This window comes from Lichenostomus cassidix, chromosome 10 (genome assembly GCF_008360975.1).
Source record: "Lichenostomus cassidix isolate B80296 chromosome 10, HeHo_3.0, whole genome shotgun sequence".
NCBI classification, from domain to species: Eukaryota; Metazoa; Chordata; class Aves; order Passeriformes; family Meliphagidae; genus Lichenostomus; species Lichenostomus cassidix.
In genome coordinates this window covers 9,917,003-9,943,668 of record NC_139491.1, presented here as the reverse complement: position 1 = coordinate 9,943,668, position 26,666 = coordinate 9,917,003, and the positions used below count along the sequence as shown (strand labels likewise).

At 39.7% G+C, this 26,666-nt stretch overlaps 1 protein-coding gene across 4 annotated transcripts; it reads left to right on the top strand.

Annotated features, from left to right (window-relative positions):
• The first annotated feature begins 1,535 nt into the window (after positions 1–1,535).
• SPPL2A (signal peptide peptidase like 2A) lies at positions 1,536–25,346 on the top strand. 4 transcript variants are annotated; one of them, XM_085070547.1, is made up of 17 exons: positions 1,536–1,725; positions 5,276–5,395; positions 5,534–5,716; positions 6,466–6,555; positions 9,807–9,940; positions 12,023–12,174; positions 12,913–13,009; positions 14,301–14,402; positions 15,024–15,105; positions 15,404–15,478; positions 16,112–16,168; positions 16,326–16,379; positions 16,805–16,904; positions 17,768–17,845; positions 18,172–18,332; positions 20,424–20,457; positions 25,021–25,346. In XM_085070547.1, the coding sequence occupies exons 1-17, from the start codon at positions 1,672–1,674 to the stop codon at positions 25,050–25,052; spliced, it is 1,605 nt and encodes a 534-aa protein (XP_084926673.1). In that variant the 5' UTR covers positions 1,536–1,671; the 3' UTR covers positions 25,053–25,346. The 4 variants fall into 4 exon arrangements, with proteins under 4 accessions (XP_084926673.1, XP_084926676.1, XP_084926672.1 ...); XM_085070550.1 differs by lacking the exon at positions 16,326–16,379; XM_085070546.1 differs by lacking the exon at positions 20,424–20,457.
• The last annotated feature ends 1,320 nt before the right edge of the window (positions 25,347–26,666 follow it).

The window sequence follows — 26,666 nt, the reverse complement described above, 5'->3', positions numbered from 1 at the left end:
ATTAGTATGTGGCAGGACAGGACATGCTGCCATGGAATCTGATCCCAGGAGCAGCTACGCACTTGCAATTCAAATTAAAATACAGTGTCATGTCCATAGCCATAGCTCATTACAGATCACAGAACCGGCAGATTTACTGAAGTAAATCAGTATTCATTTGTCATCCAGATCTTGTTAGACTCAGAAGAAGGCATAGTAGTTGGCGTAAAGTGTCATGGTTACTCTGACAACAGCACCGAAATAGAAACCCACAGATGGACACCGTACTAGCCTGTTTTTTTTAAATACCAGTTCTGCATAGAATATGAATTATTAGCTGTGTCATAGTGTGCCATTATCTGGTTAACTGTTTAAGCACATGAAATTGTGCTCAAACTTTTGCAGCTCAGCAATTCTACAAGATGCATAAGCCTGTTCTGTTGCTGATATAATGATGAATTGCAGATTTGTCACTGAGCGAAATAAAAAGCCTGTCTGTTACCATCAAGATATCAGTATTGATCAAAACACTACTTATGTTTAGGTATGTAAACGTTACTCAGATTTTTACAGCAACAGAACACCTTCCTGACAATTTGCCATAATGCAGTGGAGAGTGTTCTCTGTAGAGGTTCCACGTGCCTTTGTGCTTGTATGCAGAGAGAGGGAAAAACCATGCGTGCAGGAACCTCCTTCCTCAGAAGTCATAACTAATAATCACTTAGTTTGTGAGCAACTCAAACTGAGTTACCCACTTAAGGCTTTGATTTACTGATCTTGAAGTGGAGCTGAGCTCTCATCCTCTTGCGTCTCCCTTTCCCTCACGCCTCCGCCGTCTCAGTCATGGCCACATTCCCTTTTTCTACATCAGTCTCCCGTAGCTTCACCCCTTCCGCTTCCCTGTGCACGCTGACTCTTCGGCAGGCCCCGGGAAGGGGCAGGGAAGGACCGCAGAACCAGTGCTGGAAAACCTCCAGTGAAAAAAAGATGTTGCACAACTTCCTTTTCTGGTAAATCACGGAGGTGTTTTAGTCCATCTTTTTCCCGCAAATCATTGCCGGTTCTTACATCTGATGCATCACAGCCCTATGAATACTTTCGCAGCCTGAAAGACATCTCTGAAATGCCCTTGTTTGGCTTTTTTAAAGAGCAAACAATGCAATTTCCTCAACCTTGTGTTACAGGTCACACTTGGCTGCTTCTTGTACTTGTTGCTCTCACGTACGACATGCTGCTATGCTCACCACACCTCTCTCCCATGGCTCTGCGAGAGCAGGACCGAGGCGAAACACTCAGATTGCTTTGTGTCGGGAAACGTGGGGCAAACGCCCCCGTTTCCTTCTACTTGTAACGGCTCTGAGGAGTTTCAGTGAGCCCGTCAGTACCTAAAACACTGGAAGTCGCTAAATGGATACCCCAACACGCTGACAGCCACTGAGCCCCGCAAATCGCAGCGAAAGAACACAGAGCCGCGGAGGCACAAAGCCACCCGGGGCGGGGAAGCGCAGCACCGCCCCGCCCCGCCGGAGCACCGCCCCGCCCCGCCGTGCCCGCCGCGTCCCGGGACCGGGCCGGCAGCGGCGGCAGGCGGAAGAGGAAGTGGCGCCGCTCCGGGAGCCGGTGGAAGGCTCCGCGGGGGCGTGCGGAGCCCGAGCCCAGCGAGGCCCCTCCCCGAGCAGCCGGCGGAGGACGATGGGGGCGGCCGGGCTGCTGTGGGCCGCGCTCTGGGCGCTGCTGCTCCCGCCGGTAAGGACGGGGCCGCGCTGCCGGGCCGGCCGGGGCCGAGCGGCGCCGCTCGGGGAGGCCCCGGCGGATGGGGCCGCCTGTCGCTTCTCTTGGCTGCCGGCCGAGGGGCTCCCTCTGCCCGCGTTATCCCCGGCACGTTCCCGGGAGCTCTCCGGCCCCGCGGGCAGGGCCCGCGCAGCTGCCTCTCCCGCGGCCGGGCCGGGCCGGGCTCCCCTGCTCGGAGCGCCGCGGGGCGGGTCGGTCCCGAGTGCGGCCCGGGGGATTTGGGCCTCCTGGGCGCGCTCGGGCCAGGCCGCGGTTCCTCCCAGCGGGCCGGGCAGCGCAGGCCGGGCCAGCTCCGCTCACGCCTCGGGAGTTGAGATAACACATTTCGCGGCTGCGTGCGTGGATAAACCCGATGTTTGTGGAGGTGTTTAAATCTGGGTGCAGGGAAGGGACGAGCTCCTAGTGTGTGTATGTGTGCTGATTTTTAACTCGTTCATCCTGAGTTCATCTTTTTTTTTCAGTATGGCGCATATTCACAGCTTCTCCCTCTGCACAGGTGTACATTGCCATGGAAATCTGGCAGACCACCTTCTGTCAAGTGGGATAGTGAAATGGGGAAGTCAGAAACCTCTATAGACTGCTTAGGCAGTGTAAAGGACATGTATGCATTAAATGCTGTTCCACTAAATTGTTTTGTTGTTGAGGTTTTTTTCTTTACTTAATTTTAGCAAAGTTTTTATCTTGTTTTGCTAAGACCGGATGCAGAATACTTCTTTCCTATGTAGGAAGTCACCATTGGTTATGCTCAGCAACAGGTGCACAGCACAGCCTGTTAGTACCTTGAGAATGCCTGTGGGGGAAGCAACTTGTCTCTCTTGCTTTTCCTGAGTCCCACATAGCTGTCGCTGTTGCGTTGGGGTTTTCTAAAGAGTGCCTTTACTCCTTAACTCGGTGGTTTGCTGCTGCTGATGAGGGGGCTTCTGCCCTCCTATGAGACTCCAGGCCCTGTGTTCTGCCTCCTTTGCTCTACAGATGCAGTTGTAGCAGTGGTGGGCATTGGACCAGGTCATTCTGCCTCAGGAGCAGTCTCTTGACATTAACAGTGTTTTATGTTGTTACTTGCTACACACAAAATACCTTCTCCCTAGTCTGTACCTTTGAGTTTCTGTAAGTCTTATCTAGATACTAATTGTGATGGATGTTGTAAATGTAGGCTTGGTTTGGTGTCTGTGTCTACTGGTTCATCTGATTTCCTGTATTCTACATGGTGGGGTTACTGGTACACTCCAAAGCTCAGCAGTCAGCCCAAGCTTATAACCCTGCAGTGACAGGAACATGTTTGGAAAATTAGGGATTAAGAGATAGAATGAGACTTCTTCTCTATCAAAGATAAGAAATTATACAACAAAAATGTAAAGGTGATAAGGGAAGGAAATATGATGAGAGAACTACCTGTCAAAAATAGCAAGGAATTTATGTGGAGGTGAGGGGCCATTGGGAATTGTCTGAACCTGAAGTGAAAGGAGATTGTAATGCCCCTTTAGGCAAAGACAAGCTGTCATGCCTCTTCTCTATGTGGGAATGCTTTTATGCCAGAGCAAGTCAGCCTAGGGAAGCAGGTTAATCTTTTCAAGAGATACTTCTGTGATCACATGCTCAGTTTTGTTCTTAAATTACAAGATCGAAAATGTTCTCACAAAGAAATGTTAACTTTGTATTATACTGAGAGTAGGATTTGTTCCACAGCTGACTGCAAGGCCACCTACCCAAACCAGTAGCCCTTGTCTGTTGTAAAAGAAGGATACTGAAGCAATTAGAAAGGAACAGGACTTTAGCTGGATGCAGCAGGGTTTCTGTGGGGATGTCCCAAGTGATGTGCATCATGTAGTGTTCCTTTTAATTTTTAACTTCTAAATGTGGTCTTTAGAACTCAGCAACAAATAGGTGTGGACAAACGTCATTCTCTGGTCCTGCCTCCCTCTGCCTCATGAGGATGAATTGTGTTCTGTGATTAATCCTCAGAGAAGGGAAGCTTGCCAAACAAAACATGCATATCAAATAAGCAAGTAATCACTCCTTCTAGGTAGATTTATGCTCGTGTAGCATTAACACTTGATTTCCTGGAACCCAGAAAACACTTATTATTCTACTTGGTGAAGCAGAAAGAGCTTTTAATGGATGTAAACCTCTGGGGTTTGCACCTGTTGGAAGTCTTTACTGCTTTTAATTCACCATTAGTTTGTACTTCTAGGTGAGTGCACTTAAGAGGGAAGCTTGATCATTTCTGCGCTGATCATAAATCATGGAACAATTTATTTTAGCTGACAGCTGAAGAAGTGTTCTGTGTTAAACAGTTAATGTGCTCAGGCCCTTTGACACAGTTCTCCCAGCAGATGTTCATGCGCTGTGGCCAATATAATGGATTCCTCTGAAGAAGGTTTTTTGCTATTCAAACCAGGCAGACATAAACCTCTGAAACAATATCGTCACATGCTTTTATTTTCTCTCCAGTTCTCCCTTGCTGCAGAATACTGATCTTCTAGCTTGAGGAGAAATGCCTCTCTAGCACTATTAATGCTTAGCATTTTGTATCTGACAACTGTTCGGGCTTTTCCCCCCATACCCATGCCTACTTCTAGCTTAATTTGTTAGTGTTTTTTAATACAAATCTGGAATTTACAGCAGAATTTCATTTCTTTTAATCTAATGATGCTTCTTGCTATTGAGGTTGGTTTCAAGACAAATAGTTGAAATAAGATACTCTTCCAGTTTTTTTTATGGTGACATTCCTTTGAGATGCAAATAATGTTTATTTGTTTTCACTGCTTTATAGCTGTAGCTTCATTTAATACTTAGTTTGTTCATTTATCCACTTAGATACCTGACCTTTATTAATGCCTGAGGAGAAATATATATTCCCAACATTATCAGAAGTTTTAAAATTCAGCTGTATTTGTAAATAACGGGAATCATATTATGTGAGGAACTCTAATCTTAAGAAACACCAGTATTTCCTTAACTACACAAATTCTTAAAGTACACTAGTTGGGCTCTTTTGTGTATAGTTATTTGACAAAAAGTATTTTGGGAGTTGTCATATGATACATATATATATATGGTACATATAATCCCCTACTTTATTGGTAGGGAAAATTCTAGAGTCTGCAAGGAGGGGAAGATTTTAATCTCTTTTCCAGGTACTGTTCTAATTGCTTTCCATGTAAAATTTTACACTTTTTGGAAGGCACAAGGTAGAGAATCTTGAATAATTTGCATAGGTTTCTTGCTGCTATTCTGCTTGGTGACATGAACTGTACGTGTCATAAATATACTGTATTTGCAAAGAGGATAAGCAGCATTATATAGTAACTAGGTTCTTACTAGTTTTCCAACCTGCTCTCAAGTTGCCCATCTCTCATGGAATCAGTCATTATGTAAAATAATTAATTGACCAAATTACTTTTCTCCTAACAGCTCTTTCTCTTCCTAGCAGCTTTTTAGAAAAATGTCTGTATGACTGATATTCTGAACATGGTTTAATTCAGAATACCCTGGTCTGTTGCAGGTAGCTGCTGATGAGGGGATCCTGCATGCCTCTGGAAGTGGAGTGCCTCCAGTAACTAAGGATTACTGCATCATTTACAATTCTAACTGGGTATCTCTTCCAAAAACCTTGGACAATGCTGTAAGTAGCTTGTAGTTATACTCTCTAAGAAAACTAGAATACAGTATGAATTTGGGTCAATTATATCAATAATATATATGTAATTAATATCAAATTTCCTACTTTAATTGCATTCCTTTTCTTCCTTTTTGTCTGCAGACTTTCAGGACCCTGGAAAACCTGACTTCTACAGTCCTCTGCAGTTCATCTGAAGTTCCTTCTGGCTTAATGAAGGACAAAGCAGTTGTAGTGATGAGAGGAAACTGCACTTTCTTGGAGAAAGCAAGAATTGCACAAAATTTGGGTGCTAAAATGCTGTTGATTGCCAGTAAATCAAGGCTGGTGAGTTACAACATACAGTTTACTTCTGTAGTGCAACAGTGTCTTGTCTGTTTGGTCCTGTGCAGCATTGTGCAGGGTTAGCTGAGGGAAGCCCCAAAAGCAGAGAGCCCTGGCCATGTGTGATTCCAGCAGGAGTCATTAACCCTCCCCACAGAGCTGTGCTGGTGGGGCTGTGCAATGCTGGGTTACATCAGCTGAGAGGAGCTGCAGCTGAGCTGTATTTTTAATATGTTCCTTGTATGTTCATACATGTTTCTGAATGCAAATACTTGTCTTTATTGCTCTTTAATTTTAGTGCATTCTGAGCTCTATGTAAACTTAGGTGATACTTAGGTGTCTTAGCCATGTGTGGTAGAAATAAGCTAGGAATATGTAATCTAAAGTTGGAAATGAAAAAAGGTATTGTGAGATCTTATTGCTTTATTGTTCTCTATTACATCTGCAATATTTGTGTACAAATATGTACAATTTATGAGTTTGTGTGACTATCACAAAAAGTTAATCTTGTTTTAGAAGTGTAGAAATTAAAACCAGTTTTGATTATCCCTTTTAAAACCACAAGAGCTATATGACTCCAGCTGTATTGGTAGTATCACCTGTCTAGATTAATCTTTTCCAAAGGGTGATGAATGAGCTTTTTGGTCTTTACCTTCCTACAAATACACTGAAATTTAAAGGATAATCTGCTTTTAGGGATCTAACCTCCTTTGCAAATTGGCTGAATATACTTAACACACTTTCTCTTTTAGTCTGCTATTTCAGATAACAAGACTGATTTTGAAGATGTGACTCTTCCAGTTGCTCTTATAAGATATAGTGACATAGTAGATATGCAGCTGGTAAGTAACAGAACTTCAGCATGCTATGGTTGTATAAACTTAGGTATTTGAACCAATAAATAAATTTCAGGCCAGGTCTGTACGTCTGCTTGGTTTTAATGTACTTAGATGCTGCTTTCAGTTCCTTGGAGAGGCTGGACATCTAGTTGTGGAAGTGCTTGTCTTCCTAATCAGGTGAACAAGAGAGAGTAGTTGATTGATTAGAGCACTGAGAATGGGAAACACAATACCTCACCAGAGATGGGGAACCTTAGAAGTCTTCCTGCCAAACAAGATAAGCTGTCTTCCAGTAGATTTGGATACAATTGCAGGTGCCTGACAAAGGTGAAGAGCTGTAGCCTGACAAGGCTGTTCCTTTAGCTTAGAGGCTGCAACAGCTGAGCTTGTAGCTACTGGCATGAGAGCTTTCAGGCAAACAGCACCTGAGCAGGTTGGATCATGAGGAAAGACTGAGAGGTTTTTTGGCTTTGCCAGATGGTGAGATCTCTGTATATAGTGTGACAGCATCAGCTACAGAGTGGTTGGGCAGTATAGTTTGAGTTTCTGCTGGTGACTCCATGGTGAGATGCCAAATGCGTGTCATTAAAACACAGCAGTTGTGGTGTTTCCTACACTTTACAAGGGGAGTTTGTTTTGGGAGTATTTGGAGTTTCTTTTCCATGGCATGTAATATTAGGATAATAAAATATTGCACAGGATTTTAAGGAAAACAGTATATTTTCTTCAGTGTGGCCTTTTCTGTTATTTTATTGTTGTTTTGGGTTTTTTGTTTAGTGTTAAACAGTTTTGCTAAGCAGGAGTTGCATTGCATCTGGTTTTCCTTGAATAGCAGAGGCTAGCACTGCTTAGTCTTAGCTTCTTCAGTTGAATTTGCAAGCTCACTTCACCATTTCTGCTCTTAATCTTCAGAGCTGCCTTGGGAGGTTGTCTTAGGTAAGTATGCAAACTGAAATTGCCTAGATTTATAGGACTTCAGTTGTTTACGGTCATCATTAAAGATAGGTACTTGCTGAGCACTGACATGACTGAAGGTTTGTGGTGTCTTCAGATTGCCACAGCCTTGATAACTACTGCAGTTTGGTTCAGGTTGTCCTCTGTCTTCAGGTTTATTTTTTCAAGTCAGATAAATGTTATTTGCTTAGCTCAGTGATTTTAGGGTGTCCTACTAACGTGAAAGGGAAGTAGGGCAAGTTAGGTCTCTGAATTGTTCTGAATCTTCTCTGCAGCACTTTATTGCCCAGTTATGCTTGGAGTGGTGTCATGTAGAATAGCTCCTGTACAGCTGTAGTAACTCACCAAAGCACCTCTGCTGGTAGATTGGTGTGCCAGGAGACGTCTCATACTGCTGCTGAATCAAAGAATTCATTTTGTTTTATAATGAGACTGCCTTCATAAAAGTAGTGAGGAACACAGCCTAGACTACAAGTGATCTTTCCTGGTTCTCCTCTAGGTTTTTGCCAAAGCCTTCTGTCATGTCCCTGGCAGCTGTTGTTTTGAATGAAATGCACTGCTTAGAATCTAGCAGCCATTGTACACTTCCTACTACTGTTGCATTTCTGGTTTAACTCTCTTTAAGGCTTCCAACTTTATTCTTTTATTTAGAAGGGAGGGACAGCATCAGTCTGAGGGCAACTAGTCTGTATAAGCATTCTTTTTGCTCTTTCTTGACAAGACTTTGTCTCTGTTTGCCTTCACCGTTAGAGTCAGGTCTGTTATGAATGTTGATAGCAATAGCAGGGTGTTACAAACCTCCTCGTCAGTGGACAGCTCTCTTGCAGAGTTGTTACCTGATGCAGTCTCTTTCTAGTGCTCCCTGTGGTGGAATTTGAGACTTTGGAAGTTTTTAGTGAGTAGAGGAGCAATAGGGACAAAAGGAAGCAATTCCTCTAGATTCTGACGTGAATTATACTCTGTAAGATTTATGAAACTTAAAGGAAAAACTGCATTAAGATATGTTGGAACTGAATACCAAAAATGTATAAGCCTCTTGGGGTTTTTGACAATTTTTAGAGTCTGGTTTGGTTTGTTTTTGTGGGTTTTTTTTTCTCCCCTTTAATGTTGTGTTCCACTTCATGCAACTGCAATGTTTCACTGGAATTTAATTTTTTCTTTGTTTTCTGAACTTCCATAACTTGAGGCAAAAAAAATATTCTGACTTCTTTAGCCTGCAGAAAGGTTATTATCTATAATTACAAAATTCAGATGCTGAAATGAGTCAGCTTTCTTCATATGTGGCCACTGTATTCCACTCTACTATTGGGCTTCCCATTTAGTCTTTCTACTGCCAGTTTGATCTTTCTGAAGCCAAACCTGTCTGGTATGTTCTTCTCTCTCCTGCTTTTATCTCACATGCAGACTGTAAACAAATCTGGGGTTTTTTTCTGCATCTCTGAAGTCTGTTCTCACTACACAATTATTTTAGATGTCTGGACTTACTTTGACTGCAACAGCAAACCTGTCTTCCCCACTACTTTCCATTTCCTGTCAAATTACTATACTTTCTTTGTTTTTTAAATCTCACCTTTCAGTCAAATGGAAGCATCTTGGTTTTGCTTTCGAGATTTTTGTACAATTCAGTACCAGTTAGGTCTCAGTGTTCTCTTGCATTTTTTACTGTGTACTTCAGCTGATTGGTTCTTTTACTTAGGTCTTAAATTTTTTAAGTAGTGTGAAGTCGCTTTCTTTTCATTTGAATCCATCTTAAATCATATTTGTGTGAAGCTGTTGGTAAATAACTTTCTGCCACCTTGAGCTGTCACTGTGTTCTGTCTGAAGCATCATGTCTGTATCTGAACTGTGAGATTTGTGGTTTTGAGAGCTGGAGGTAGATCTTTGCTGATCCCTCAGTGGACTTGTGAGTTTGTGTTTCAAGTTGATTGAATTAGATGTGCTTTCCTGCCGAGCAGATGTCTTTGATAGCACTTAGTATATTTGGGGAAGGCATTTGGGCTAGAGGCACAACTTCTCAGAAGTGTGGGAAGAATGCAAAGAAGTACCATTTTCTCTTGTGGTATCTCTGTATTTACACAGCAGCAGTAATAGGTTAGTTTCCAAACCTGACCATCCTGAAAGGTAGCATGGAAAGCACTGCTTCTTGGTAAACATATGAGATGTCTTGTGCAGTAAGTTGAAAACATCCTCTCACCATTGTGTACATTAAGAGTAGTAAATCATGATGTACATCTTGTTGTAAAATAAGCAATATAATTTCTTTGTTCTCCTTATGAACCAACTTGTATGTTGTATTTCAGGTGCTTGGAAATGAAGTTAATGTGACTCTGTATTCACCACCTTTGCCAGAGTTTGATTACAGCATGGTTGTCATCTTCCTAATTGCTGTGTTTACAGTGGCACTGGGAGGCTACTGGAGTGGAGTGGCAGAACTGTAAGTTTGTTAAATGGAACTGCTTGAATTACATGGACTGCAAAGCTTGTGCAAACTGTCACTATGATCAGCAAGAAATTATTTTCTTTTAGACTGGTAGTTAGAAAGTTGGAAGATCTAAGTGCAATTAGCTGTTTTGCCATGAAATGTTTGAGCACTGTAACCTCTGAAAAATCACCATAGGTTTTTGAGGAACCTCAAGCATAGATTGTAAAAGTCCCTGAGGGATAATGCAGCTCTTGGGAGGAGGCATAAATTAACATTTTGACAAATTACCAAGCACTCTGTAACCAGCGTCATAATTCTGCAATATCCACAGTAGAAATCAGGTATTTTAGTTACACCGTTCAAGTCCAGTGATTCAGGAGGTACATACATATTGTGTGTAGTGTCTGTATTGGCAGGGATCTGTACAACTGCTCCATCCCAGCTGGCTGTGCAGCACTCCTGTCACTAGGAGCAATGGGAAGCACAGTTTGGTTGTCTAGCTGGCTCCAGATAAAGTCCAGCCTGCCTTATCTGCTTCAGCTTTTTGTGTTATCTGGTGGAGAAACAGAGCCGAGGCAGCAGCAGCTCTAGGACTAGGCAAGGGCAAGGAGGCAGCTGCAGTCCCTGTGAGGGAAAGAGGAAGGAGTGGAAGTGTAGAATGTGACAAAGGCAGGCAAACAAGGGGTAGTCGGGGTTTCTGCACTGTCTTGAGGGGTGTGCAGCTTTTAGTGATGCCCAGGATTGTTATTAGTCTGGGGTTAAACTGGCTGTAGCTGGCCTTTGAGAGCATGGCATTATTCTGCAGTGTTTCTTGGGTGTCTGTATGCTAAATGGGCCAGTGTGTGCTGCTACCTTCAGTGTCTCACTGGTGTTCTGGTGCTTTGCTCCCCCGAACAACAAGGAGAGAATTGTATGTGATAACAAGAGCTTCCCTTTTCCCACAGTTATGCAAATCTAGCTATTTTAAAGAGATTAAAGAAGTAGAAGGAGGGGAGGTGTGTATGTTTCTTTTTTCAAAGGTTGGATCTGATTATGCTTCTCTTTCACCCTGCAGTGCTGCAGGGTGTGGCTGCACTGAATGCTAAAATAACAAAATGTGGTGCTGTCTCCCATATTAAAAATACCTAGATGTAATTTATTAAACTAGTTAAAGTGCTCTTTCATAAATCTAGGGTGAGCTATTTTTTTTAAGAAAGCTGCTTATTCAAAGCATGTCTTCTGAGAAGGTGATTCATCTAACAAGGTGCCTTGCTCCTGTGGGTTATTCTCTTTTGAAGGTTGCTCTTTCAGTGCTGAATTCAGCATTTTGTAGGTAAGTCCTGGGATTCCTCAGGAACACACTATCTGATGGGCAATTTGCACTAGGTCTGTACTAAGGAGTAGAAGGGCTATCTGCTCAAAGAACAAACACAGCAATTTAAGTCTCCTTATTTTGCATGGTGAGGTATAAATATGGAGTACGTATGCACAGAAATCTTACTCCCAGTGAAAATCCCCAATTATACCACCTCTCTTTCACTTACTCTGTAATTATAAGGCATAAGGGTAAAAGAACTTGGTACTTAGCTAGCTTCATTCTGCTAACATGAATGGGTTTTGCAGACACTTAATGTTTAGTTGAGGTTTTAAGAGTGTGCAATACCCATGATTTTGATTTATTGTAGACATATTTATCAGACTGTCTACATTAAGGCAAATAAATTTTGTAGTCAGAGGTGATGCACTAAGAGAGCTCAGGGTGTTCATCCTGAAAAGCAGTTTGAGAGTGTAGGACTACTTCTCTTCACGTGGATGAGGGTTTTGGCTGGGGTGCTCCATTAAAGTTGGCAATTACCACACCATTGGAAAGGAGTGCAGTTAATATTTTCCTTATGAACTATGCTAGGTTGGAAGTGCATATCTTCATTTAAAAATGGAGAGAAACTCAAACAATAACCATAATATTTTCTGTGGTTCTAGGTCTAGTAATAGTATGAAGGATTAAACTGAAACCTTAACAGTGTAAATGTTCTATAACCAACAATTCTGGTCATAGTAAAACATTTTCATAATCTGTCATCTGAGGTAAATGTGTTTGTTGTTTTCTTAAAACAGTGAGAATCTGAAAGCAATAGCAAGTCCTGGGGAGAGAGAAACCCGACGGAAGAAAGAAGAAAATGTTACTTTCACCCCTGTAACAGTTATCTTTTTTGTTGTCATCTGTTGTGTTATGCTGGTCTTACTTTATTTCTTCTACAAGTGGTTAGGTAAGAAAAAATTAATAATCTCATTTGACTTATTTTTCTATATCATCTTCTTAGGTGTTTAAGTCTGGAAAGCTAGATTTCTAAACTAAAATTATATAACTTTTCATTGCTCTCTCCATGTGTGAGTTGAGGGTTAAAAGGATGCAGTTGCTATTTAATGAAGGTTTCTTCAGCTACCTTACACAGACTGCCTTGACAATGCTTGTTCTGAATGAAGTAATGTGGAAGAGAGGTGACTAATGATGAGCAAAAAAAAATTATATGATTTATGTTAACATTCCTGGGAGGATGACAGTGAAAACCTAGAAGTGCTTAGAGTTTGCTTGATGAGAACATTTTTTGCTGATTAGGGTTTGGTGTTTGGTTTTAGTTTTTTGGTAGTGAGGATCTGGCTAGAAAGAGATTCTAATACCTCTGAGTCAAGTTTTTGCTTGATGAGACCTTTGTCATGGCAGAGACACTCGGAATTCAGCTAACTATACTCTCCAATGACTGTTGAGCACTGCTATAACTATTAAGAGTTTACATTGTGGAATCATAGACTCCTCAAGGTTGAAAGAGACATTCAGGATCATCCAGTCCAGCTGTCCACGCAATACTCTCACTGTAACCCTTAAACCACATCACCCAGTGCCAGATCAGACACCTCTTGAACAAAATGTCAAATGTACCTTATTGTGTTTGTTTCCTGTTTGCTATTTTTTGTCACTTATTCTCATCTTCATTGTTTTTATTTAGTATATGTTATAATATCAGTCTTCTGCCTGGCATCTGCGATGAGTCTGTACAACTGTCTTGCAGCATTAATAGGAGAAATCCCATATGGGCAATGCAGGTATTGTGCACCTTTCACTTAGTAAAAATGGAAGGTTTCCTGTGGGTATTCTCTGGTTGTTACTCAAGGCAGCATGAAAATACGAGAACAGTTTGATAAATTATTTCCTGTACGGTTTTAGTATGTGGGATAGTTAAAAAAGAAAATAGCAAGCTGCTTTAATAAATATTAAAGGTATCTGTAGCATAATCAACAGTTAAAATAGTTGTAGGAAACTTGCTGCATTGCCTTTATTTGAAAGCATTCTGTAATCAAATTTGAAAGGCTCTGCTTGGCTGTCTGAGCTTGGTTTTACAAAATTCTGGTTGCCTGTCATATGTACTTACTTTGTTCATCAAGGAACTCTGTAAGAGGAGGATCCTGCACATTTGAGGGGTTTTTCCCTCATCTTAACCTGTGCTGTACCTGCCAAGTTCTAACTTTCTTGTGTAGACAACACATTGCTCATGTCACCCATGTTAGAAGGTAGCAGTTAGAGTCCCCACTTGGGTGGTGTGTCACCAGTCTACAGATAGGTGCTTCTTCCTACTCTAAGATAAATATCCTGCAGGCATTAGGGAGTATGGGAGTGTCCCTGTTCTCCTCCCCTACATTTTCACTTTTTCACTGAATGTTTAATGCAAGAAATGGTTTTTTTTCCCAAAAAGAACAATGCTTATGAACTTGATGTGAATTGTGTGGTTTGTGTGTTACTTAGTGCAGGATACTCATGTCAGGTGATTCAGTAGCCCATCAAAGGTAGAAGAAATCAGGTAGAAAAGAGCAGGTTTTGTGTAAGCTGCAGGAGAGGCATTATTTCTGTCAGTTGTCAGTTCAAGAACTGCTGCAGAAAATTGAGTAGGTGGTAGAAATGGATATTGGCTCACAGTTTTGCAAAGCATAGTTACTTCATTTTTAATCTCGTATTATGTTTCCTAAAATTGATTTTTCTCACCACTGCCACTTTGTGCGATTATGACATGGCTGTCCCTCACATAGATAGTTCACTTGGTGTAATTATTACATGACAGAAATGAATTAAACAAACTCATCTGCTTGCTGCCTTTCCTGGATGTGTTTGCTAGAATGAGGACAGGCCATCCAAGCCCTTCTTGGCTTGTTTTTAGTGCAGCCCAGAAAAGGATTGGTACTGCAGTTGCAAGAACAATGCCACCTGGATCTGTACAGAACAGATGGGCAAAAGAGAAGCTCTTGGGTTGAGAACACCTTGCCAGCTTAATGACCCTGATAGCACAGGCTTGTGTCTTGGCTGTTGCAGGCTTTCTCTTTTAATTTAATTATTTTCTTTTAGGATTACATGTTGCAACAAAACCATTGAAGTGAGGCTTATTTTTCTTGCTGTATTCTGCATAGCAGCAGCTGTTGTCTGGGCAGTGTTTCGAAATGAAGATAGGTAAGTGATGCATTCTGACTTAAGAGTAAGGTGAATAATTGGTGTTAATGAACTTCCCAGCATACAACTAATCCTGGAGTGCAGCATCCTTCTAAACTCCAGTGCCAATTTCAAAAAAGTCATGAAAGTATTTATGAAGCTTAACAAGCATGGGAGTAATAGAGAACAAAGCTATGCAAATGAACTGTGTGGTAATTTGAAGTTATAAAAAACTATGAAGATGAGGAAGAACTAGCTTGATTGCTAATGATTGCCACAGAAGAAAAAAGGTGCAGAATAGCATAGGGAATAGCTCTGCTGAGCAGTAACTACAACATCCCTGTGTTATCAACACTGTTTCCAGCACAAATCCAAAACATAGCCCTTACCAGCTATTGTGAAGAAAATTAACTCTAGCCCAGCCATTCCCAATACAAACAGTTACCTTTTTATGATCAGAGGCTGGTGTAAATTGACCATCTTGAAACTAGGACTTTTGTGGTTCTGGTAACAGTAATTCTGAAAAGCTAATTTCTTGCTTTCTGAGAAATTTTCCTTGCTATTTCCAGCAAAATCTAGATTCCACCATAGTTTGAACTACCTGTAAAAATGTTTTGGGCTTTTGGTTTTTTTTTTTTTTAGGTGGGCTTGGATTTTGCAAGATATTTTGGGAGTTGCTTTCTGCCTAAACTTCATTAAAACACTGAAAATGCCCAACTTTAAGGTACTGTAAGTTGCTTACTTTAAGATAGTATTCTACTGCCATGAATCTGCAAGTTTACTGTCAGGAAGTAGGTTTTCAACAAGCAAGAAATATATATTAAAAAACATAATATTTACAATTTTTAATAATTATTGAAAGAAACGAATCATGTTCTAAATGTTATGCCAGATTAAAAAACATAGTGAGCAGTGGTGTAGGTTGGTTGGGTTTTCACATGGTGGTACAGTAATGGTACCAGAATCTATCTGTCTGAATCTTGAAAACCCACAATAATATTTTCTTCTCATTTTTTTACCAGTCCTGTGTAATACTTCTAGGCCTCCTCCTTCTATATGATGTGTTTTTTGTCTTCATAACACCATTTATCACAAAGGTATGTCTGTGAATTTACAGTTAAACCAAAAATGTCTGGTCATGGGGGCAGTATTTTTGTCCAACAGGTCAGTGTTTGCAGTGTTCTCAAGGTGGAAAAGCTGACTTCCGTTTTTCCCCATTTAAGATAACAGTGCCCTAAATTCTTACGGCAATCACATGGCCAAAAGTAAACTGTCCCCAGTTAGTGTGAGGGATAGTGTGATTGTGAGAAATTATTGCCCTGCAGTTTTTTCCTTCATTTGCTTTAAACAGCCATTTATTGCAATGTGCTCTAGTACTTTCTGCAGTGATCACTTGCAGTGTGGTATGAACTGTGTGCAAGTGTTAACCTGCTTTTATTTTGAAGCAGAAAGCTCATGGCAGAAAAAGCTGACATGTTTTTATCTAAAATTCCAGCTACATCTAGTGGACTTGTTGTTTGGGGAGTTTTTAGCATTAGTTTAGGCTGGACCACATGTTTTTATTGCAAAACAGTACTGTATAATACTGCACTGGGGCATTCCCTTTGATACTCAGGATGGATTTTTCTAATCCTGAATTTTAAGTGGAGGTACAAGCAGTTTTTGTAAATGTAATATGAAAGTTTTGGTGCATTAAACCACTAATTTTTGAAAAATAACTTTGATTTCAGAATGGGGCAAGTATAATGGTTGAAGTTGCAGCTGGTCCCTTTGGAAACAGTGAAAAGGTATGAACAGTCATTGTAATATGTGCAGCATAAAAATACTGACTCTGTGTAGCTAATTCATAGTGTGCTTTTCGGCATAACTTTCTCACAAAATATAGCCAGCTTCTGCTATTTTCTTACAAGTATTAAATGCCTTTTGACTTGGGTTTGATCCTAGAGTGATGGAAACTTGGTGGAAGTCCCTACTGAACGCTCAGCTCCCCATGAGAAAGTAAGGATTGTATTTCAGATACTGGATTTTTAAATTATTTCCTCTGAAAAGACTATTCTTTTGGGGAAAACCTCACTGTCCAAATTTCTCTTCAGGGCCTGGATGACATTGATCAGTATTCTATAGTTAGGTTAATAATCCAGATTTGTTACTCCCATTATATGGTTAAATATTGTTTTAACTTTTTTTTCGTGTGTGCATATTATTTGTAAATATGAAATTCCAGCTTACCAGTCGCCTTAAGCTTTATCTACTTTCTATGTTGGTTTCTGGTTTTTACTTCAGGTTCTACCTATTTTGAAGTTCTGCATTAACAATAAGTTAATTATATTTAAACTGTTTATTAGTTTAAGCCACCAAAAAAATCCAGAACACCAGAATGCTTTAGATGAGATTTATGTGGCTTCTGAAATAATGTTTTCCAGTTACCCGTGGTTATTAGAGTGCCTAGACTTGAACACTCTGCATCAACACTCTGTGACTTGCCATTTTCATTGTTGGGTTTTGGAGACATTATTGTCCCAGGTGAGCAAATGTTTTTGGTGAGTGTAACTTATGAATAAATATTTTGGGTTTTATTCTCAGCTGACTTGCAGCAGAGTTTATTCACAGAGTAATTACTAAATCAAATGCAGCAGTTTGCCTTAATCAGTCAGTGCAGAATACAACAAAACCCAGAATAGAAAAAGAAAGCTCAGTGTGTTACAGAATACCTAAATAGTGAAAGGTTTTTTTATTTTCTATTGTGCTGAATAGAAACAGTACAATAGAATGTACCTATGCAAATCCCATAGGTAAATCCAGTTGTCAGTATTAACTAAATTTCATAAAAATCTCACAGAAAGCAAATATTCTGTAACTTCATAGGATTTTCATATCCTAGACTATGTAATTAGAGGTGAGGTAATGTAAAATGTTTTGCCAAGTTTTTCCACCTTTCTCAGAAGAGCTGAATTTGGCCATAATTGGAGTCTTGAGCAAATTACTTAAGTTGAGCATGTGCAGGCAAAATTGCTGAATGTTAAGAGGGAGCATTAGAATCCTATTGAAGAAAAGTATTAAAAATAGGTTGTTACACTTCGTACTAGAAAGCTGAAAATAGCACAATGTAATTAGGTTGCTTAAAAACCCAAAACCTCTAATTCCAAGCTTGCTTGGCTCGTATTTCCATTATGGTTTGATTTTCTAGACTTACTGTAGGATTTCTTAGACTGGTTCTTGCCTTTACAGAAAAAAAAATTGGAAGAAGATAAAATACAATAATGAGAAGTCTCACTATAAATTCTTTTATGCTGCTTTCATTTGGAAAATTGGAGAGACAAAAGTTCAAAACTAAACATTTCAGTAATCCTTCTCCTTTGTTTGATTTTTTTTTTCCTCCTTTGAAGGGCTTCTGGTTGCCTATTGTCGAAGATTTGATGTTCAAACAAGATCATCTTCTGTATACTACATTTCCTGCACAATAGGTAAATCCTGTGATATTTCAGCATTGTTGATCTTCATGGTAGCTTTTTTAAAATGGCAGTACTAGATGGTTTTCTTCAGGTAAGATTCAATGTTGTGAAGAATTTCTTTATAAACTCTTTTTAGTGTACCTACTTACATTTAAATATATTCTTTGTGGTAGTCAATTGCTTTGAGAAAGCTTGCAAATACAGAGCAACCAACTGTGTCTCTTCAGTTACATTAACAAGGAAAATACTGCTTAAAAAGAAATTGTCTTGCTAAATGATTGACTTAATCTGAAAATTCTCCTGTTCTTGATTGTGTATGTATGAATACCTTTCTGTAGCTTACGCCGTTGGTATGGTGCTGACATTCGTTGTTTTGGCGTTGATGAAGATGGGACAGCCTGCCCTTCTCTATCTGGTACCATGTACACTCATCACGAGCTCCCTTGTTGCCTGGAGGCGCAAAGAGATGAAAAAGTTTTGGAAAGGAAGCAGTTACCAGGTGGGCTGGATGCCTTGAGTATTTTGTTGTTAATTCCTCTGAGTATCTGCTTCTCTGAGAACTTGGTGATAGATCACCTGCAATCCAGTTTTTGCTAGTTTTCCTGTGATCTTCTGGAACTAATAGGGAAAAGTAGTCTTTACTCTTAGAAAATCTTAGTCTAGTAGTTGACATGGCAGAGCAAAGCTCAAGGGAGTTGAAATAGCTGGTTCAATACTCAGGGAGGAGAAGTAATTTTTTCTATTTATGTTGAAATGTTTTCTTGTGTTTTAACATTCCTCATCTATCATCTTGATGTGGTATAACATGAGTCACTGAACTAAGTATGCAGAGACTAACTGCACTAGTGCTGTATTAGAGAGTTGAAAAAAAATTGGTGATCAACTAGAACTTCAGAAACTTTCTATGCATCACTGATGGCCTGCATCATCAGGATTGCATGGAGCTTTCAGGAGCAAAATAGCTGGGTTACATAACAGTTTCCTATCACAGCACACACTGTGGACACACTGCCTTGGATATTCTGTATTTCTGCTTTGGTTACGTCTAACACTACCTAGGAATTGCAGTTTTTAAAATCCCACTTGTTAACACGTGCACATTTCCCTGATGTGACTTGCTGTAGTAACTGGGTGTGCCAGTAGCCCTTGTGAGCTGGCATTTATCATAAGACAGCAGTCTCAAGATTACTCTGTGTTTTGCTTGAGACCTAAGTCCAATATTGTTTGAGGCACCATCACCTCTACCTAGGGCATATTGAACTCTGAGATTGGATAGTCTGTTCTGGGGGAAGGTGGGTGTCAAGTTGATGGTGGATAGGAGCAGCTCCTGCTTTTTCAGTTTAAGTGGGTCAATGGAAGTCAAGGGTAATTCCTGTAAAGGTAAAACTACAGCCACCAGCTCCTATAGTATTACCAGCAAAATGCTACCTTTTGTTGATCTAACAAATACTCTACACTTGCTTCAGCTGGAGGTTGGCTTAGGTGTGAAATTACTCAGGAGATTTCAGCTTTAACTAAATTCTCTCTCTGTTTACAAAATCAAGTCTTCTCCTTTCATAGGTCCAATGAATAGAAATGTTCCTCTGTAGGTCAAAATTAATTTGCCTTACTGTGCATTTATATATAAATTGGTGACTGTTTGCTCTTCTAAGATAAACAAGGTCACATTTATGAAGCCCAGTACCTCTGGGTTTGTTGGGGAGAAAACACTTTGCAATTTATTTTCCTCACTTGAGTTCTGAGTAAGATTGGCCTAAGTAAATTTGGCAGGTCTCCTTAGCGACAAAAAACTTCTTGCACTTCTTGTACCAAAACTCATACTTGAAAGAATTATGTTGCCATAGTAGTTATTTCACGTCCTTTCAACTGGTTTCTTGAAGGATTAAAACTACTCTGAACTTCAGCTTGTTTTGAGTCAGATGACTTTGTTTCTAGCCCAATACAAAATGTTGATTTCAACCCCCACTTCACTATTCCTGAGTTAGACTTGTCTGTAACTGAGCACACTTGTCTGTGTAACTTTACTAACTCCTATTATTTCTATAACTTCCTGAAGAATATTTTTATATTAATTTTTTCTTCCCAGAGAATGTTATTCAAGTTGTGCTCTTGAAATGCTGCAGGGTTTAGCTTTCTCATATATTGTCCTCCTTATCTGAAACCATCCTTACTAAACTTACAAACATGAAAAAAAATTCAAAAAAACTCCAAACTGCCCCAACCCACACAGCCCCAGGGTTGAAATCTCCAGTGTACAGTGCTCATTTTGAGGAAGAAAGATATGGAAAGGTGTCAGAAGACAATTTTTTGCTATGACAGTGATTCAGACTCAGGCAGAGCTGCTCCATTGACAAGGGTGGCCAGACTTGTGTGGAGGTTTGCTTTGCCCTCAAGAAAAACCTTGCAGAGTTGTTAGAGCAAAGTGTGCTAAGAACAGGAGTTCAGTGTTCTAAGAATAGGAGTACAGTGTGTCAGGTGACTAAACTTGGTAATAACAATCCATTAGTTACCTCTTTTGAGTTTTGGGGTTTTCTGATTCTTTGTTGGTTTTGTTGTATATGATTTTAATTATGGAATGAATTTTATTTAGGTATCGGACTCCTCCAGGACGCCTTTGCTACAAGGTGTGATTATGGCCTTCTTTTAATGCAACTTTATTAATCATCTTACAGTTTCTTTTTTCATCTTTTTCCTCATCTGCTTCCTCTTTTCAGTCTTTTTTGCATCTACTTCTTAATTTTGTATGAGTAACTCAATAGAAGAGGGTAGAACTGAAGACAAGATGCAAATCTGTATTCACGCTTAGGTCTTTTGGGTTTTTTATTTTTTTAAAGAAGTACAGAAAAACAATATTAGGTAGCAATGAAGCTGGGATCCTAAGCCTGAAGGCAGGCTTTGTATGCTTCTCTACTCTCTAACTTCCCAAATCCCTAGGAGTGTCTTCAAATACTTGCAAGTTGGTGTTAGTTCCTCTTCTGTTACCTACAATACAGTCCTTCACCTGATTTTTCTGTGTCACTGCATTGATGTGAAAACCTGCTTAGAGCTAAACAACAATTTTGTTGTCTTTTCTTACAACGCTGAGCATTATAAATTTGCCTTTAGTAATTGTGTCTACATCCCTTCTGTCATCTTCCTGCCCCACAGTGTCCTTTATCCCATCCTGTCTGCTCTGCCTGCACTGGGGTGAGGAGCAGGGATTGGGATTGGCTCTTGTGGTCTTGCTGCTGCACCACGTCTGGACTGCAGCGAGGTTTGACCTTTCTTGGCAGTAGCTCATGACTGCTAACACTGATGGTATTTATTTTCACTCTCCACACAGCTTGGAGAGAGCAGTACAAGCTTTCAAATTTCAGCTCCTTGTGCAATTTAAGCATTTAAATGTAATCTTGAATTATAGTTGCTGGAGTTATACATCTATTTATAAAGCACAGGATGGCTGCCCTGAAGACAGTTTGAGGTGGTGAACTCTGCCTGACTGTGTCTTAAATTCTCAAATAAAAAGTACTTTTCTCATTAGCTTCTTTCTTCTAAGAAAAAGTACTTTAACAATTTAAGTCTCATTAAAAAGCCTTAATAATAAGGAAATTAGATATAAACCAAAGATGATATTAGGAAGTGGGAGGGGTTGAGTGCAAATTAAAAGCAGATGGCCAGACTATTTTTATAACATAGAATTCTTCTGTCCTGCTGCGTGCTCTTGAGCTCTTGGATAGGTTAGTTAAAATCAGTTTTGTAGTTTCTACTTTTTATGTATGACAAATACTTGACTCCCCAAGATAGCTCTGAGGTCCCATAATTCATAGCTGAGGTAATTTCTGTTTCTGCGTAATGATGCAGTCCTAAATTCTAGTTGTGCTCTGTGTGGCTTTTTTATGGTGTAGTCTTGAGCTGTAATGAGTTGTTGCACAGAAAAGAATTTTAACTATTCACTGAAGTGCAGAGATTTCTTGGAAGAGTAACATTTACTTACTTTGCTGCCACTCAGCTGGCAGTACTACTGCTGCAAAGTGTGTAATAAAGGTTTATCGAGGTTCTGGATTGCTTATACTCCTCATGTTTGCCTTCATGATAAAGTAATTTCATACTTATTTTCCAGGTATTGATTTAATTTTAGAATACTATTTTTTGTATCAGTGCAATCTATGAAATAATTTCAGCAACATCGTGGAAAATCTAGTGACCTAATGCAACTTTGAAGTCTTCTACATAGAGAAGTCTAGCAACTTGCTAGAGTTTGTCAGTTTGAAGTGTTTAGCACTTCTTACCTGTCTTTGAAGTAATAAATCAACAGATTTGTCACTGGCATGTTCTACAGCATGAACCTGCTGTTTAGTACCTAAGTTTTATAATTACATTTTCAGATACTTGCAGATTCATTGTAACTGTGAGTTGTTAAAAATTCTGTGAATGAAACATTATTGATACGAATCTTGCAGGCAAGTGCATAGGTACTGTGTACTCTTACAGGGAGAGGTTTGTACTGCCATTTCTAGTTTGGCTCTCTGGAAGGGGTTTTTTTGGGGTGAGTGTGGTGGTTTAAGTTTTTTCATAGTTCACCATGTTAGTAGATAGGTCAAACAGAAATGTATTTTAGTTACAAAGCTGTCTTAACACCTCCCCCTTAAAATCTGTCAGAAATTCAGATGTGAGAGCAAAGCTTCTAAATCTCTTCCGCTTCAAAAATGTTCATGAACTCACCACAAGGTGCAGTCAGGTTGCTTTGGCTCTTTCTTGGCTTAAGACAGCATCTTTGTCCAGGATTGTAGCAAGGTGCCTTCATCTTGCAGCTGGTTTTCATAAAGATTCCTGCAACCTCTGCTGAGGCTTTGAGGAAGGGATTGTCCTGAGAGAATCCACAGTGGAAATATATGTGTGAAGAAAGCTGTTTAAATGCCATCTCATACTTTCAGAGAGGCACCTGTTGTGCCCAGCTTTAAGCTGTGGACTGTCCTTCTGTGTGGAGGAAAGACTAGAAATGGGGTGGCATGGCTTTTTTAGCCTTGAAACATTTATGTAAACACACCCCCTAAACATCCTTAGTGCTTTACTAGGCATTTGGTTTTAAAGTTGACTTTAACATGTGATTATTAAGCAGAGACTTCAAAATTTAAATACAGTTGCTATCTCCAGCATTTGTACAAATAAGCACATTTTTTTGCTGCTTAGTGTTGTGGGATTAAGAGAAGAATCTTTGACTTTGGAATACACTGAATTATTGCAAATACTGTTAACTCTTATTTCTAGACGCATCTTGTCAATTTAATAGGAAAACATTGTACAAAAATGCTTACCAAAGTTACCTTCTCTATGCCAGCTGTTAGATGATCCTCCCTAGGCTGAAGGAAGATATATGGCATGACTTGATATAATATGGTACTGTGGGGGGAGGTTGTTCTTGTTTTATCCTGGAAACAAATACTTTAATCCTCCCTCAGAGGGATGGTTTGAGCTCTGTAATTGTAGGGAAAGTTTTGCTTTGGGTGACTTTTGATGTGGCTTTTTGGTCACAGTGCAAGGGAGAATTCTGGATACACTGAAATAAATATAAGATTGTCATTAGCAGAAGAGCTGGGCATGCACTGCTGGACTGAGTGTGTGCTGTTGTCCTAACTCAGTTCTTAAATCTAGTGGCAAGACTGGTGCCTGCCTTAATTCTTACTGTCATGATTCTGGCACATGAAGGGAGGGATGTGAAAGACCTTTTCTGGTCTTATTCAGATTGATACTGTGGCCACTGGGCTTTCCTAAACCTTACCCAAATCCCACTGACTTGTTTTTTGGAACTGCATCTCAGTTTTCTGCACAGCATGTTGGTGTGGCTGGACTGTGAAACAGCTTGTTTAAGCAAAAGTGCTTTTGATAAGGTATGTTTGTGTCCTTTGCAATGAAACAATTCTGTTGGCATAAGAGGAGTGGCACAGAGCTGGTTCATAACTAGAAAAGAAGAGAGAGGTAATGGAATTAAGTCTCTTTGCCCTGTACATAGAATTATGCCACACTAAAGCCTGTACAGCTCAACAGGCTCAGAGCCTGGCTTTGTCTTGCCAAGGATTCTCCAGCAGGTGCTAGTAAGCCAAGATAACAATTATGTGGAAAACTGCCCAGCTTAGATCAGAACCCACACAGTGAGCAGCTGTTTCACAGGACAGGCAGGATATGCCACTATGGAAGACCATAAGAAGGGTTTTCTACCTTTTGATGCTTAAAGCAGTATCCCTTGCCCTAATAATCCTGCCACTCTGGGCATATGAGCTCCTTGGCACATTCTGATTTTTCAGCATTAGTTGTACTAGTTCTGTGTGCTCTGTCTCTGGTTGTCAGCTAGCCAAACTGTCCAGCTCTTGGCCTCTTGTTATTGATGCTCAGTTCTGAAACCCTCAAACTGATGGTCTCAGTTTGTCACACTAACAAACATGTATTACCTCTGTAATTCATTCAATGCCTTGTCCCTCGGGGAAAACCAGAGCCTTCTTTGCCATCCAGCAGTACAGCAGTGGATAGGGAAACAGACTGCTTGTTAGTCAGGACAACTACAAATTTGTTTTGAGTTATTCAGGCAATCTAATCAGTTAGATTAATGTAAAGTATAATCAGTCTGTATAATTATCTGGTTTAGATTCTCTCCTGATGCAGGACTTTACAGTTCCATTTCCTTTATCCTTTCTAAAATGAAAGGAAAATTTACAAAGAAATGTGACCAATACAGTTAGTTTTGACTAACTGTACTATAGGTAGCCTTTACAGCCATGAAAAGAGCAAGTTAGTCTTTTCAAGCTAATGCTTGCTGCCTGTGACTGTCATGTTACATCCTAGAGTCTATTTCCAGTTCTGCAAACCATGTCTTTGAAAAATTTGCTTAACCCAAATTGTTTTTTGTTCTCTATATTTAATAATTGAGACACTTCTGATTCATAAGTTTATTTTCTTGTAGAGGACCTGGGTCCTTGGTTAGAGAGTTGTTTTGTAGTGGAAAACTTTAGCTAATAGAGCTTTGATTATTTGGCTTAAATACTTTCCTGATCTGTAGAGGACTTCTTAAATGTATGCTGCTAAAATGCACTCTAACACGTGTTTAATTACATTTCTCTTAGCTAACAAATACTTCAGATCAATGGGGGAAAGGAGTATTTCTTTATAATGAGCCATCTCTTTTCCCTTTTTTTTCCCCCCTTTTTTACTTTTAGATGATGGAACACCTGGATTACACAGGAAATGAAGAAAGCACAGCATCAGCCACTGAACAGCCTGGAGGACAATAATATGTGGGATCCTGATTTAAAATAGCATTTGAATTTTCGACAGCTGAATTACAGTAAATTTGGTGAAATTTTACAATAGAGTGTTTCCCACTCTGTGTAAAAGGGTTTTTTATTCCTGCACCTATATTTTTATGGAAAATACTGTTAATAACATAAAAGTAATCAGAATAGAGTCGCATTTTTACAGCCAAACTATAGCTAGTAAAACCGTGCCTTATTTCGATTTAAATAAAAGGATATTTTCTATGCAATTTTCCAACTGTGTTTCTATACAGTATATTTTTATAAAAGTTGCTTGCCCAGACCAGCTTGAGTGAAATGTTTTTTTAAAGTTTTGATTAAGACTAGTCAAGTCTCTTTGAGAAAAAACACAGTGCCCTTCATAGGATTTCTTTCTGGATTTTGAATGCAAAAGTTGGATAGTAATGTAACTATAGCAACTGAAGAATGAAACTACAGTTCCATTCCTACAAGTAATTCAATAAACAGTCTATGTCTGTGTACATTGTAAGCCATAAAAGAAATAACAGGGCAAATTGAGTGTGGGGCTGTGAACTCTTCCTCCCCACCCCCTTAATTGTGAAAATTGTCAAGCTTTGATGCAAGTCTTTGGATTATATACGTTACCAAACATCTAAAAATAATAAAAGAGAGGAGGTACTTACACGTGGTTCTGAAAACTTCTGTGCAGCTCCTGGAATAGTTGACAAACAAGATGGTGTGAAATGCAAAAGGTCTTTTGCTCAATAACTATTTTAAGGGATGGGATAAAATGTTAACACTGGCCTGGTTCTCCCACCTGTTGAGACTAGGTGTGTATTTGTGGTCTTCATTTGGCTGTAGATCAGTTCAGAGGGATGGGGGAAGACAGGACAGATTTTTTTTTTTTCTTACCTTTTGCATCTGCACCATACTTTTTTTTGAACTATTTTTGAAAATTTTTTGCAATTGATAAACAAAACAGGTTTGAATAGTGCTAGTAGTACCTGTGTTAGTTAAGGCCAATGCATGTGTTTAACTTGTTTAATCTTAATTTGTTTTTGCTTTTCAAAACTTGGAAAAGGATAAATAGTTTAAATCATTAGTTTGCATTTAGAAGAGTTTGAGTTTGTTTGACACTTGTTCTTTTTTCAGGAAACTGCAAATTGAGGGGGATTAGGCATAGAAAATTTGTATAGCTGTAATGCTAACACTTCACACCAAAGAAAACTGGAGAAGGCAACAAGGGGAGGAGACCACTGAGTTCACTTAGTCCTAATGTCAGGTAGTCGTTAAAACATTTTTCCTATTCTTTAAATGAATGTCATTCCTATACCAAGTACAAGTTCAAGAACCCTGGAGAAAACAACTGAGTAAGCACATGCTGGGCAGTGGCAATGGAGGCTTTCCTGCAGTGCCTCCTGCAAGTGCCTCCTTTGTTTGAAGGTCATCTCTAGACAGTTATAGTCAGTTTGGGGCATGTCAGCTCAGGAAAACTTACCCTGATTAGATCTAGATTGGTTAGATTTACTTTGGAAGTATGCTAATTAAGACAATTGAAAATCTGTATTGGCAGTTAACAAAGGCTTACT